Here is a 12,231-nt window from a genome sequence, read left to right as displayed (position 1 = left end):
CTCAAAATTAAGAGAGTTTTTGCTAAGATAATAAATGCATTTTTTCTTTGATAAGAAATGCAATTTTTTTTTTGCAGTATTCTATATTGAACCCTTTTTAAGTGCCAAAGGGGTTCTTTCTTGTCATTATAGAACCCTTTAAGCATAGACGGGTTTTTGGAGTATACTCAACTATACTTCTATATATAACCTTTTAAGGGTTCCAAATACGTAGCGCCGATAGAACCTTTCCTTCTAAGAGTGTAGTGTTTAGTCCTTGATCATTCGTTTCTATAGGATTAGTTTGTAGCAAGGACTTTGCACCTGAAGTTGGATACATTATTCAAGTTTAGTCCGTCTTATTCTTTGCAATATACAGTACACTAATCCTTTAGATTTTGGGGCTTTTAGTTCCCTAACAACACAAACTCGACGAAGTTCACAAAATACAACTACATTTGCATTTATGAAATCCGCTACCACACTTCTCCGGTCTTTTCAGCGTCAAGCACAAACCGTTAGCATGTCTTCTGCAGTTCACGAAAACGTGAAGGTAAGCGGCGATAACGGGCTTTTACAACATTTATTTGTGAAACTGATAGATTATAAAGTATTGTTATTGTCATTTCATGAGGAATATTAAAAATAGACATTCCTTTATAATATTTATTAACGGGGTTTGCTATATCAACACAGCCTAGAGGTAAACATCAAAATGATCAAGCATTATTTCTATTAGATTATTGTCGACCAACTGAGCAGTATTTGACTCTGTTGTTCCTGCCTTGATTGCTTGACATTTTTTTTTTATAAATATGTGCATATGTATTTAAATAGGCCTATGGTACAATAAAAAAAAACGTCCCTTTGTTAGTGTAGTCCTACATTGTAAGCATGCAATGTGACCTTCATCGGATTGTACTTCATTGGAAGCTTACCATCCAAATAAATTTAGACCCCCACAATATTGCTTTGAAATGCTCACTCTTTATTACTTCCAGAATTATTATGGCTCTCGGCTGGAGACTTCAGATGACTTACAAACAAATGCTGCGTGTGTCATGCCCTCCAGACCTGTGGCCAAGAGTGCATGTGAAGCCCTGAAACAAGTCCATCCGGATGTTTGCAAGAGGTACAGCATCCCTTAGATTAGGCCTTAAAACTTTATTTTGTCTGATTTGTTTCAGTAATCCCCAGAATAAAAATCTGCAGGTATTTTGGCTGTGGTCTGGTGATTCCAGAGAAGCTGGAAGGATGTGGCGTTCTTGACCTGGGCAGTGGATCGGGGAGGGACTGCTTCGTCCTCAGTAAACTGGTGGGGGAGAGCGGTCAAGTCATTGGACTAGATATGACGGATGAAATGGTACTTCACAGATTGATGTTAATCCATAAAGTTTAGAAACAAAAGATCTGATCTAAGATATTAATATCGTTAAAGAACTAAGTGAATAAGTGTTAACCAGGTACAACTGAAAAGTGTAACTCAAAATGGAAGAAAGTGCAAACTTTAACCTTTGTGTTTGCTCCATAATTAGATCGTTGCCTCACAAAAATATGTCCAGTACCATCAGGAGAAGTTTGGATACTCAAAACCAAATACTGTGTTTGTGAAAGGATACATGGAGAAGCTCAGTGATGCAGGGATACAGGACAACTCTTTGGATGTAGTTGTGTATGCACATGCTTAGTCATTCATGATGTTTTCCATGATTTGTAGATCATTAATGCAAAGTAATAAAAAAGGCCAATTTTTTTTTAGGTCAAATTGTGTAATATGTCTGTGCCCAGATAAGAGAACTGTGATAAGTGAAGCTTACAAAGTTTTAAAGGTGAGGCATTCCTATCACATGGCTAATGATAATTTTCACCGCATTATTGTATTTATGCAACAAAACCCTTTACAAATGCCATGTTTAATATGTGAATGATCACTTAGGAGGGTGGAGAGTTGTACTACAGTGACATATATGCAAGCAAAGTAGTTCCAGACTCTTTCAAGGAAGATCCAGTTCTGTGGGGTAAACTTGATGCTTTTTGTTCTCTGACATTATCTCACCTGTTAAAATATTTTTTCTCACTGTGTTCACACCAGTGTTATTTTAGTATAATTACGATACTAATTCAGTTATTTTCTAAGAAGATTTTTTTGCAGTTAAAATGTAAAAGTATATATGAAAATGATAATGAAAATATGCTATAAAAATGAGAAATGCTTACTGAGCAACTAGCTGAAAGCATATATATATATATATATATATATATATATATATATATATATATATATATATATATATATATATATATATATATATATATATATATATATATAAATAACCCTGGTCCACATTGAAACGTTTAAATGAGTGCTTGTTACTATCAGGTGAGGGAATGGCTGGCGCCCTCTACTGGCGAGATCTCATTACTCTGATGAAGGACATAGGCTTTAGCACTCCCCACATGGTTGCAGGCAGTCACATAGTGGTTCACAATCCAGAACTTCAAAGAAAGACTGGTAACCTATTTTTTTTTGTTGTTGTTGAAAATTTCATGTTTTTAACACTGTGTATGTGTAATTATGGAAGCTAATTTTCACCACAAAAGATAATTGTGTCTTAATCTTACAATTGTGTTTTACATCTTGCAATTTTGACTTTTTTTCTCAGTATTGCGATATATAAACTTGCAAATTGAGTTATAAAGTCAGAATTGCATGATAAAAAGTCAGAATTGTGAGTTATACCCCAGTTTCACAAACAAGTCTTCAAGGGTTAGTTCACCCAAAAATGAAATTGATGTCATTAATGACTCACTCTAATGTCGTTCCCACCCGTAAGATGTATGTTACACCCGTAAGACCTCCGTTCATCTTCGGAACACAGTCTTTAAGATATTTTATATTTAGTCCGAGAGCGTATCTAAGTGTATGCACACTATATTGTCCATGTCCAGAAAGGGAATAAAAACATCATCAAAGTAGTCCATATGTGACATCAGTTGGTTAGTTAGAATCTCTTGAAGCATCAAAAATGATTTTGGTCCAAAAATAACAAAAACTATGACTTTATTCCGCATTGTCTTCTCTTCAGGGTTTGTTTTCAATCCTCAAACAAAGATTTGAATGGTTATGAATCATTGGCGTATTGATTCATGATTTGGATCGCCAATGTCACATGGTTTCAGCAGTTTGACAATACGCTGATTCATGACCGTTTTGAATCTTTGTTTGAGGATTTAAAATCTCCCTTTAGTGACTGTTGCTATGTCAGACAAGCCGCCCTCTCACACTACATGTTATCATGCAGTAAAAAACACATAACGGAGCAAAGAGGATAGGACAACGCACTGACAGACAGGACAGAGCAGGTTACTTTTAATATGAAACAATGTCTGAACCGTAAAATTTTTTTTTTTTTTTTTTAAAGAAATGTAAACAATAAATACTGTTTTATGGCACTTTAATGTGTGGTGACGGGTCACTGTAGCGCCTCATTTGAAGCTGCTCTTAATAATAATAATAATAATAATAATTCCTTACATTTATATAGCGCTTTTCTAGACACCCAAAGCGCTTTACATATAGAAGGGGGAATCTCCTCAACCACCCCCAATGTGCAGCATCCACCTGGATGATGTGACGGCAGCCATATTGCGCCAGAACGCTCACCACACACCAGCTGATTGGTGGAGAGGACACCGAGTGATTAAGCCAATCATTATATGGGGATTATTAGGAGGCCATGATGGACAGGGGCCAATGGGCAAATTTGGGATTTTTAACGACCACAGAGAGTTGGACCTTGGTTTAACGTCTCATCCGAAAGACGGTGCTCTTTGACAGTATAGTGTCCCCATCACTACACTGGGTTGTTAGGACCCACACAGACCACAGGGTGAGCGCCCCCTGCTGGCCTCACTAACACCTCTACCAGCAGCTCCTGGTTGTCCCAGTTGGTCTCCCATTCAGGCACTGACCAGGCTCAGCCCTGCTTAGCTTCAGTGGGAAACCAGTCTTGGGCTACAGGGTGATATGGCTGCTAGGGTAACCGATATGGCTGCTCTTGAACCGATCATCTCTTCCTTCTAGTTATAGTATCAAATGAACATGAATGAACTTCAGAAGGAATGTTGCTTCAAACGTCTAAAGACATAATAACACAGTTTTTTTAAGTTCAAGTCCACCAATGTTAAATTACAAACTCCCTTGACTGCTTTGTCAGACAGAATGTTGGCTTGTGATAGGTCAGATCGCCTCTCAGTCAAACTGCCGGCGAAGGGTGAATTGAGTGATATAAAATCAGAATTGTGAGAAACGTGTTTATATCTCACAATTTGGACTTTATGACTCACAATTCTGACATTATAATTAAAAATTGCACCTTTATATCACGCAATTAGCAGCAAAAAAGTCAGAATTGTGAGATAAAAAGTCCCAATTAGCGTTTGCAGTTTTTATTCTGTGGCGGAAACGAGCTTCCATAGGTAGCGTCATTATAGCTGAACTGCATTTGTTTCATGTGCCACTGTGCTTTTATGTAATTTGGATGCAGGCAGATGCTTTATATTTTAACTAGTGATGGATGGACCTGCAATGTTTCTCTATAGGTGGTGTTAAATATGCATCTGGAACTTACCGGATCTTCAAACTTCCTCAAAACTCCATCAAGACCAAAGCTCTGGTCACATATAAAGGCACCGTGCCTGACTGCGCTGACTGCTTTGAGTTTGATGCCTCTCATTCCTTCAAGGTAAACTTCTGCTTCTTAAAAAAATATGTTAGAATGACATATTCAGCAGTCTGTTTTGTTAATTCTGTTCCAGACGAATGTCCCAGTGGAAGTGGATGCAGAGATGGCCTCCATCCTCAAGAACACACGTTTCTCTACGGACTTCAATATTACAATGTTGGACACTCCAGATCCAAACCAGAGTGAAACTCCACAGGTAAATGTGCTGTCTTGTGCATGCAGCTTGTGCATTCATTATCTTTAGGTAAATAAGGTTTACTTCAATTTATAATTTTCCTAAAGAAGCTATAGAAAAAACAAGAACTATAAAAATGATTTGTTGACTTATTTTTCCAGTATTGCCACCTTAGCCCGTTCCTTCTCGCGGATAAACGGGGCTCCTCTGTCAAACAGTGCTCAAAGACGGGACACTAAGGTAAATGTGGAGAGTCTGGTGGATTGTGGGATCATGTCTGGATCACTTGAGAAAATGTGGTGGGAAGTGAGCGATTATATGGTGTCTGTAGTGCTCAAATGATCATTTCTTGAGGAAAACACATTTTTGTGAAAGCTATTTGTCCTGCTAATTGTAAAAATGACTTTTAAAGTTGGTAATCACAATAACAGCAACCTTAACAACAAAACAATAGAAATAATTATTTAAAAAAAATTACATTAATATGTGGCAAGCATGTGTAAAGTTATCCACTTTTTATTCAAGAAAGAACAAAAACAAGATCTTTGCCAATGCATTTGTGTTTTAGTTTTGATTAAACTTTAAAACCTTAATTGCAACATTCTTCTTCTTCTTCTTCTTCTTCTTCTTCTTCTTCTTCTTCTTCTTCTTCTTCTTCTTCTTCTTCTTCTTCTTCTTCTTCTTCTTCTTCTTCTTCTTCTTCTTCTTCTTCTTCTTCTTTTTGTGCTATAGTTGTTAAATGTAAAGCAAATTGTACTGGGCACTATTTTTGTTCCTTTTTTTTACGATTGAAATTATTGGCACTTTTTTACATTTTGTTATCTGTTATTTTAGTTTGTTTACCAATGAGACAATTGTGTCAATTAAGTGAATTCTTGAGATGGCATACTGTATGAGACATTGACTTTTTCCCCACATATCAAATTAAATATCACTTGTGTACAGAATAGGTTTTTACTGTGCATCATTACAAGCTGTAATTGTCAAAATATGCAAAAATTGTGAAAATATTATTTTCTTTTTATATTGTGAAATATAATTTATGTGTATTTAGGTTGCCTAAAATATTACAGTTGAAATTAGCCTTAACATAAACTTGGCTCTAAACCAATTGTTTCACCATAATTGTATTGATCAAAATACATAATTTGAGATGAGGTGAAAATAAGATTTTAGAAATAAAAGCAAATGACACAATTAATTACTGTGATGGAAATTTGCTGCTGTTAGATTAAAAGAGTTTCAAAGTGTTGATGCTATTGATGCTGATTCCGAGAAGGGATAGACGTTAACTTCACTTTTTGATTTCCCTTATTCCTGAAAATCATGTGATTATTGTTAATAGCAGGATGTAGACCAATGTCATTTTTCCTGCAAGTCTCTTGAGAAAGGTTTCTTTGCCAGTAATAGGAATTTCATCATACTATTCAACATCAATATATGTATCAGACAGCGTTTTACCTAATAACAGTGATATTGTGATGAGTAAGATTACATATAAGATTGTGTAATTTCAGTATTATTATTTGGTATTGTTGAATTGTGTCTCGTTTTATTGAATTATAGCCTTTCAGTTTGTCACGTGGTTTAAGCTGCAAAAAGTCCTGATGTATTTATGGTTATTGGACTGTAGGTGGTGCCAAAATCCTCAAAGTGTTCCCATACTAGCTCCATATTCCATGATATTGCATTTTTATGGTTCTGCAGTTTGCAGTGCAGAACCAATATGATTAGTCAATGATATGGGCATAAAGCAGTCATAATTCAATGATTTGAAGAGGCAGATTACCTGCAGGGCAATTCATCCCAAGCAATCAAGTATTTCTGAATCTCATTCATAGTAATTTACTTAGAGACTTCATTTGCTGATAATAGCCTGCAAGAAAAAAAATCATAATAACAAAAAATCCTCCCTTGGATAGGCCTCATCCAGGACATTGTGTTATTTGAAACATTGCACAAGACAAATTGAGTGTGCACAGGTTTATTTTACCTGGATTCTAGGTGTCGATTAAGTCTGGGCATTTATCTCTAGAAAAAGCTTATATTGGACTATCATACCAGAAATTGGCCAAATAAACTCCCTGACTTCTCCACAGAGCTCTGAGAAGGAGTGCTGTGACATTCCGAGTTGTGTGGAGGAAGCAGGTGTGGTTTAAATGTAAACACAGCACTGAGGAACGGCTCTCATTGTCCTGGTTTCACCTCTTTTAAAGTGCTAGGATTGTACCGCGTGCCAAGAATGTATCCCATTACTCTCAGCCACTTAATGCTTGACGATATCCAGAGCTAAAAAGCCTCTACTGTCAAGAGACAGTGTGAAGGGAAGAGTAAGCTTCAATGTATAAGACCACACACTGATTCCAGCATGATGCTCGTCTTCTGAGCTTGTTCAAGTATTAGTTTTCAATGACGTAGGCTGATGTATTGTACTAGAGGACTAATAAATAGCAAAATTGCAAAATTGAATTTTACATTAATGACCAACTTCCTTTCCTTTATAGATGAAAGACCTTATTAAATCAACGTGTAAAGTTTGTTGATACAAGTCCAAATCGTTTTAGGGCCCTAGTATCATACACCTGGCGCAATGCGATGGCAGGCACAATGCAAGTGTTTTTTGCTAGTTTCAGCCCGATCATTTTCATGTCCAGTGCCCCGTTAAGAAATAGGGCATATTCAGCTTTTTTCCTAAATTTAGATATGTGGGCAAATGCATTTTGTTTAGTTTTGGGAGGGTCGCTACTAGCTTAGCTTAGCATAATGAATGGAATCCTATGTTGCCAGCTAGCATGTCCAGAGTAAAAGTGATCAAAAAAAGAGAAAAAAAACCCACCTAATTACTTCTTGTGGCCTGCATATTCACAACTAGACGTGCCGATTTTCAATAATGCAATATATCACAATAATGAAGATGCATGGTATTGTTATCGTGGGCACTTAAATATCGTAAATAATAATTTATTAACAATTAATATTTTTTTATAATGCATTCAAGAATACTTTTGCTTAACAACCATATAAACGCTCAACACCGCTGTATTCTGTGTCAAAGGGAAGCGCTCAGATGTAAATGAGAAGCACATGAACGAGTGAAGGAGACGCTGAATGAAGTGCCGCTCAATGACAGCAGAGGGCGCTGATGAACTGCAGCGATTATCTCGGAAACCCCGCATACAAAAGCAACCGCTAGTGAGGTTTTTAAAACAGCCATTCGTTTTTGTAATCTCAATGTTGTTCATCACAGCACCAAATACTTAATACTTAAAGACTTAATAGGTTATTTATTTTCAAACTTAAACATTTTTATGTTTTAATCTGGACTACAACATGCCCTAATAATTAGAACTGTTCTGATTATTTGTTATTGTTCAGTATAACTTTGAGACATACGACTTCATTAGTTAACATGTTAATTCATTATTACCAAACTGACAATGAAAAATACTTATAAAGAATGAATTATTCTAAGTAATGTTAATTTCTTAGTTACTGTTTAATAACATTAAAATCAAAATAACTTTTATGAATGGACCTAAGATAAAACTAACAATGATGAGTATTTCTTAACTAACATTACCAAAAACATTAAACTTTCTGTACCAAATGTAGCTATTGCTCAATCTTAGTTAATGCAGTAAATAATGAGACCTTATTGTAATTTGTTACCTGTTGTTCTTTATAGCCTAATTCTTTTGCACTTTAATCGGTTTGAAAATTGTACTTTTACAGCTCTGAAAAAAATCAAGAGACCACTTAACATTGATTTCTCATATATTTTTGGCGCATTGTATTATTCTATATAAACATTTTTTGTTCTTACAAAAATAGTAAAGCTGTTATGCTATGGCAACACTTTTTTGCAACTTATTTTAATATCATGATAATATCGTATACCGTGATAAAACGTACCACTCATCTCCACTACAAATAGGAAAAAGAGGCTACAATTTGCACAAGCTCGCCAAAATTGGACAGTTGAAGACTGGAAAAATGTTGCCTGGTCTGATGAGTCTCGATTTCTGTTGAGTCATTCAGATGGTAGAGTCAGAATTTGGCGTAAACAGAATGAGAGAATGGATCCATCATGCCTTGTTACCACTGTGCAGGCTGGTGGTGGTGGTGTAATGGTGTGGGGGATGTTTTCTTGGGATGTTTTTTTTAGGCCCCTTTATTGCCAATTGGGCATCGTTTAAATGCCACAGTCTACGTGATCATTGTTTCTGACCATGTCCATCCCTTTATGACCACCATGTACCCATCCTCTGATGGCTACTTCCAGCAGAATAATGCACCATGTCACAAAGCTTGAATAATTTCAAATTGGTTTCTTGAACATGACAATGATTTCACTGTACTAAAATTGCCCCCACAGTCATCAGATCTCAACCCAATAGAGCATCTTTGGGATGTGGTGGAACGGGAGCTTCGTGCCCTGGATGTGCATCCCACAAATCTCCATCCACTGCAAGATGTTATTCTATCAATATGGGTCAACATTTCTAAAGAATGCTTTCAGCACCTTGTTGAATCAATGCCACGTAGAATTAAGGCAGTTCTGAAGGTGAAAAGGGGTCAAACACAGTATTAGTATGGTGTTCCTAATAATCCTTTAGGTGAGTGAGTATATATACATATATATATTCGATCTTCTTTTTGCTTTAAATGATATGCGTAAAATACTGGAGGTTTGCCACAGACTTGTCCCACCACCTACAACACAACCAAATGCTTCTTTAAGCAACTCCATGCTTGCAAAACACACCAAAAGCGCATTTTTACAGCGGGTCTATTCGAACGGGATTAGTATTACCCAAGGTAATTTTTCCGGACCTTTTTACAGAAGTTAAAAGTCCTTGTAATCTTTATCGTCTGAATGGGGCGTATGGCTGTAAAAACCACTAAACAAAAGAGAACCTTTCAGAGGTGAGAATGTGCTGGTTTGTGTTTATAACTCAATATGTAGAATTTTCACATTAATAATCAACTAAATGCAAAGAAAATCATCTGCTAATGTCTATTGCAGATATAGATATTCAACCATGAATAAATAGATTACAGATGAACAGTAAACTTGCTCTCAAGTGGTCATGGACTGGATTTGACTGTTACGATATGGCAAGCATATAGCAGCCCATAGAAACAGACACTAAGGCATCTATTTATATATATCTATTGTTGTAGTGTTGGAATTTATTTTCAACTATTCAACTTAAGAACCATACCATTTAAACTGGTTATATCCCTTAAGCCTAGTAGTGAATGTTTTATAAGCGCAACCAAAACAATGTTTTTCTGCAAAATACATGCAGGTTTTTTAACCGCTAGAGGGTAAAACATTACATAATGTACCTTTTAATATATTTTTTAAATGTAATTTATTCCTGTGATGGCAAAAACTGAATTTTTTGCATCATTACTCCAGTCTTCAATGCCACATGATCATTCAGAAATCATTTGAAAATGCTTATCGGGTGCTTTAGAAGCATTTCTTATTACTATCAATGTTGAAAACAGCTTAATATTTTTGTGGAAATGGTGATTTGAATTGTTGCTGTATTTTAGTTATTCTAGGTGCATAAATGGACACCTAAATTCATAGCTCAGTGTACTTCTAACCTAACATGTCTGAGGCAATACTTGAAGCTACAGGAGCTAACAGGGTCTCGGTGAAGAGGAAAAATAGAACGGTGCTCTTGACCTGCCCTCAGCCCCACTCCCACAGAGCCTGACCTGCAGGAGAGGCTGAGGGATATCTTACCCATGCTGCTTGACTAGCCAACCGAGATCAAAAGCGCTCACGGCTCCCCTCCCCTCCTGTCCCAGCAAGGAGCTGATTGAAGCGATTCATGACCAGGTCATGACCCCCGTGTGCCAGGCACTGCTGAGGACAGACAAGCAGCTTTCCTAAGCAGGTTTTGCAGACTCAAGCAACCACATCTTTATCAGAGCATTACACATTTCCTGGCTATAAATCATGCGGTTTCCTTTTTATTCACCTGCTTTTCCTTTTAGTTTTAAGTTCAATTGTGTGACAAATGAAATTTCAGCCTTGAAGTCAACATGAAACAGCATGTAACCCATTTAACTTGAGGAATGTGATGTACTTCTGAATGAAACATGATATTCAACATGAGTAACACTTACAGGTCCCACTCGTAAAGTTTCTTAATACATGAACTAACACTGAGCAATACATGCACGTTAACTCTTAATAAATGCTCCAGAAGTAGTTTTCATAACTAGTTCATGTTAACAAATTAAATCTTATTGTGAAGTGAAAAAAAAAAAAAAAATGGAGATCTGTCAGGATTGAATTGTATTTTATTGAATTTTGATTTCATGCTTTCTTTCATGCATTTTCCTGCATTTCATGCAGGGTTTTTAAAAAAGGTTGTCAAGCCACCGCCAGGGTTTTTGACCATTTTCACCAGAATTGAATAGTCCATAGAAAATTTTGTTTTATGAATATCTGAGCATGCAATATATCAAAAGAAAGAGCTGACCCTCTTCTTTTAAACAAAACAATGTTTTATTCTAGCTTTTTGCATTTTTTAATCAACACTTGAATATGGGTAAGTTTAATAAAAAAGCAACATTTTGAACAAAATCTGAGAAAAGATTTCCAGATCAGAATCAGAATGATGATCAAACACAGATTGAGTAGATCAAGTCCATCAACACCCCTAATGCTTGCACAGTCCTGTAGCTCATCCTGGGTCCACATTTCATTCACTAACATTAGGCAGTTTTGATTTATATGATGTTTAATGTTGATGATCATGTTATTTTTCATATGCATATGATTACATATTTGCTTCTTTCAGATTCTCTCAGATTCAGTGCTCATTCAGAAGATGTGTAATGACTCCCCCTAGCGTCTGACAGTGAAAACACAGAAAATTCAGTTTTTGGCCTGGAAGCGTTTTCTCACAAATAACGGAAAATTCCATATTTGGCAAAATGTAAGATTTGTACCATTTTTTCATTAAAATATCTGAAAACCACAGTGTTATATATTTTGTTCACTTACATTATCCCAAATGTTTCCAACATTTTTTTAATTCAGAGTAATTTTAACCAGTATAATGTCCCTCCTCATTGCGTCGCCTGTAAATGGCCTCATGTCTGCGTTATCCTCAGTTTACGCTTTAACTGCTTTAGAAACCATGTCAACACTGGCTGCGTCCGAAAGGCTCTGTAGTTGTTTCGGACAGTCTTCATGGGACACAATTTTCTGTTATCATTTGCAGCAGGTTCTGCTACCAAAGATAATTCAAACATAACCAAACATAAATGTACGAGTCAATCAATTGACCCAAGAAGAATTTT

At 36.2% G+C, this 12,231-nt stretch overlaps 1 protein-coding gene across 2 annotated transcripts in view; it reads left to right on the top strand.

The window, feature by feature from the left end:
* Positions 1–6,114, top strand: part of LOC137084319 (arsenite methyltransferase-like) — a 47,924-nt gene extending 41,810 nt beyond the window's left edge. Inside the window, exons 1-10 of one of the 2 annotated variants that reach the window (XM_067450496.1) lie at positions 266–532; positions 981–1,111; positions 1,192–1,342; positions 1,515–1,651; positions 1,739–1,808; positions 1,916–1,997; positions 2,360–2,491; positions 4,582–4,724; positions 4,798–4,920; positions 5,061–6,114. In XM_067450496.1, the coding sequence (XP_067306597.1) occupies positions 446–532; positions 981–1,111; positions 1,192–1,342; positions 1,515–1,651; positions 1,739–1,808; positions 1,916–1,997; positions 2,360–2,491; positions 4,582–4,724; positions 4,798–4,920; positions 5,061–5,138 (1,134 nt within the window). In that variant the 5' untranslated portion in view covers positions 266–445 and the 3' untranslated portion in view covers positions 5,139–6,114. Of the gene's footprint in view, positions 1–265; positions 533–980; positions 1,112–1,191; positions 1,343–1,514; positions 1,652–1,738; positions 1,809–1,915; positions 1,998–2,359; positions 2,492–4,581; positions 4,725–4,797; positions 4,921–5,060 lie in introns of those variants that run through there. The other variant, XM_067450497.1, reaches the window with a different exon arrangement.
* Positions 6,115–12,231: the final 6,117 nt, after the last annotated feature.

The sequence above is a fragment of the Pseudorasbora parva genome, chromosome 8, assembly GCF_024679245.1.
Source record: "Pseudorasbora parva isolate DD20220531a chromosome 8, ASM2467924v1, whole genome shotgun sequence".
NCBI classification, from domain to species: domain Eukaryota; kingdom Metazoa; phylum Chordata; class Actinopteri; order Cypriniformes; family Gobionidae; genus Pseudorasbora; species Pseudorasbora parva.
The sequence above is the reverse complement of the archived record's forward strand: the minus strand, read 5'-3'. Positions and strand labels throughout refer to the sequence as shown.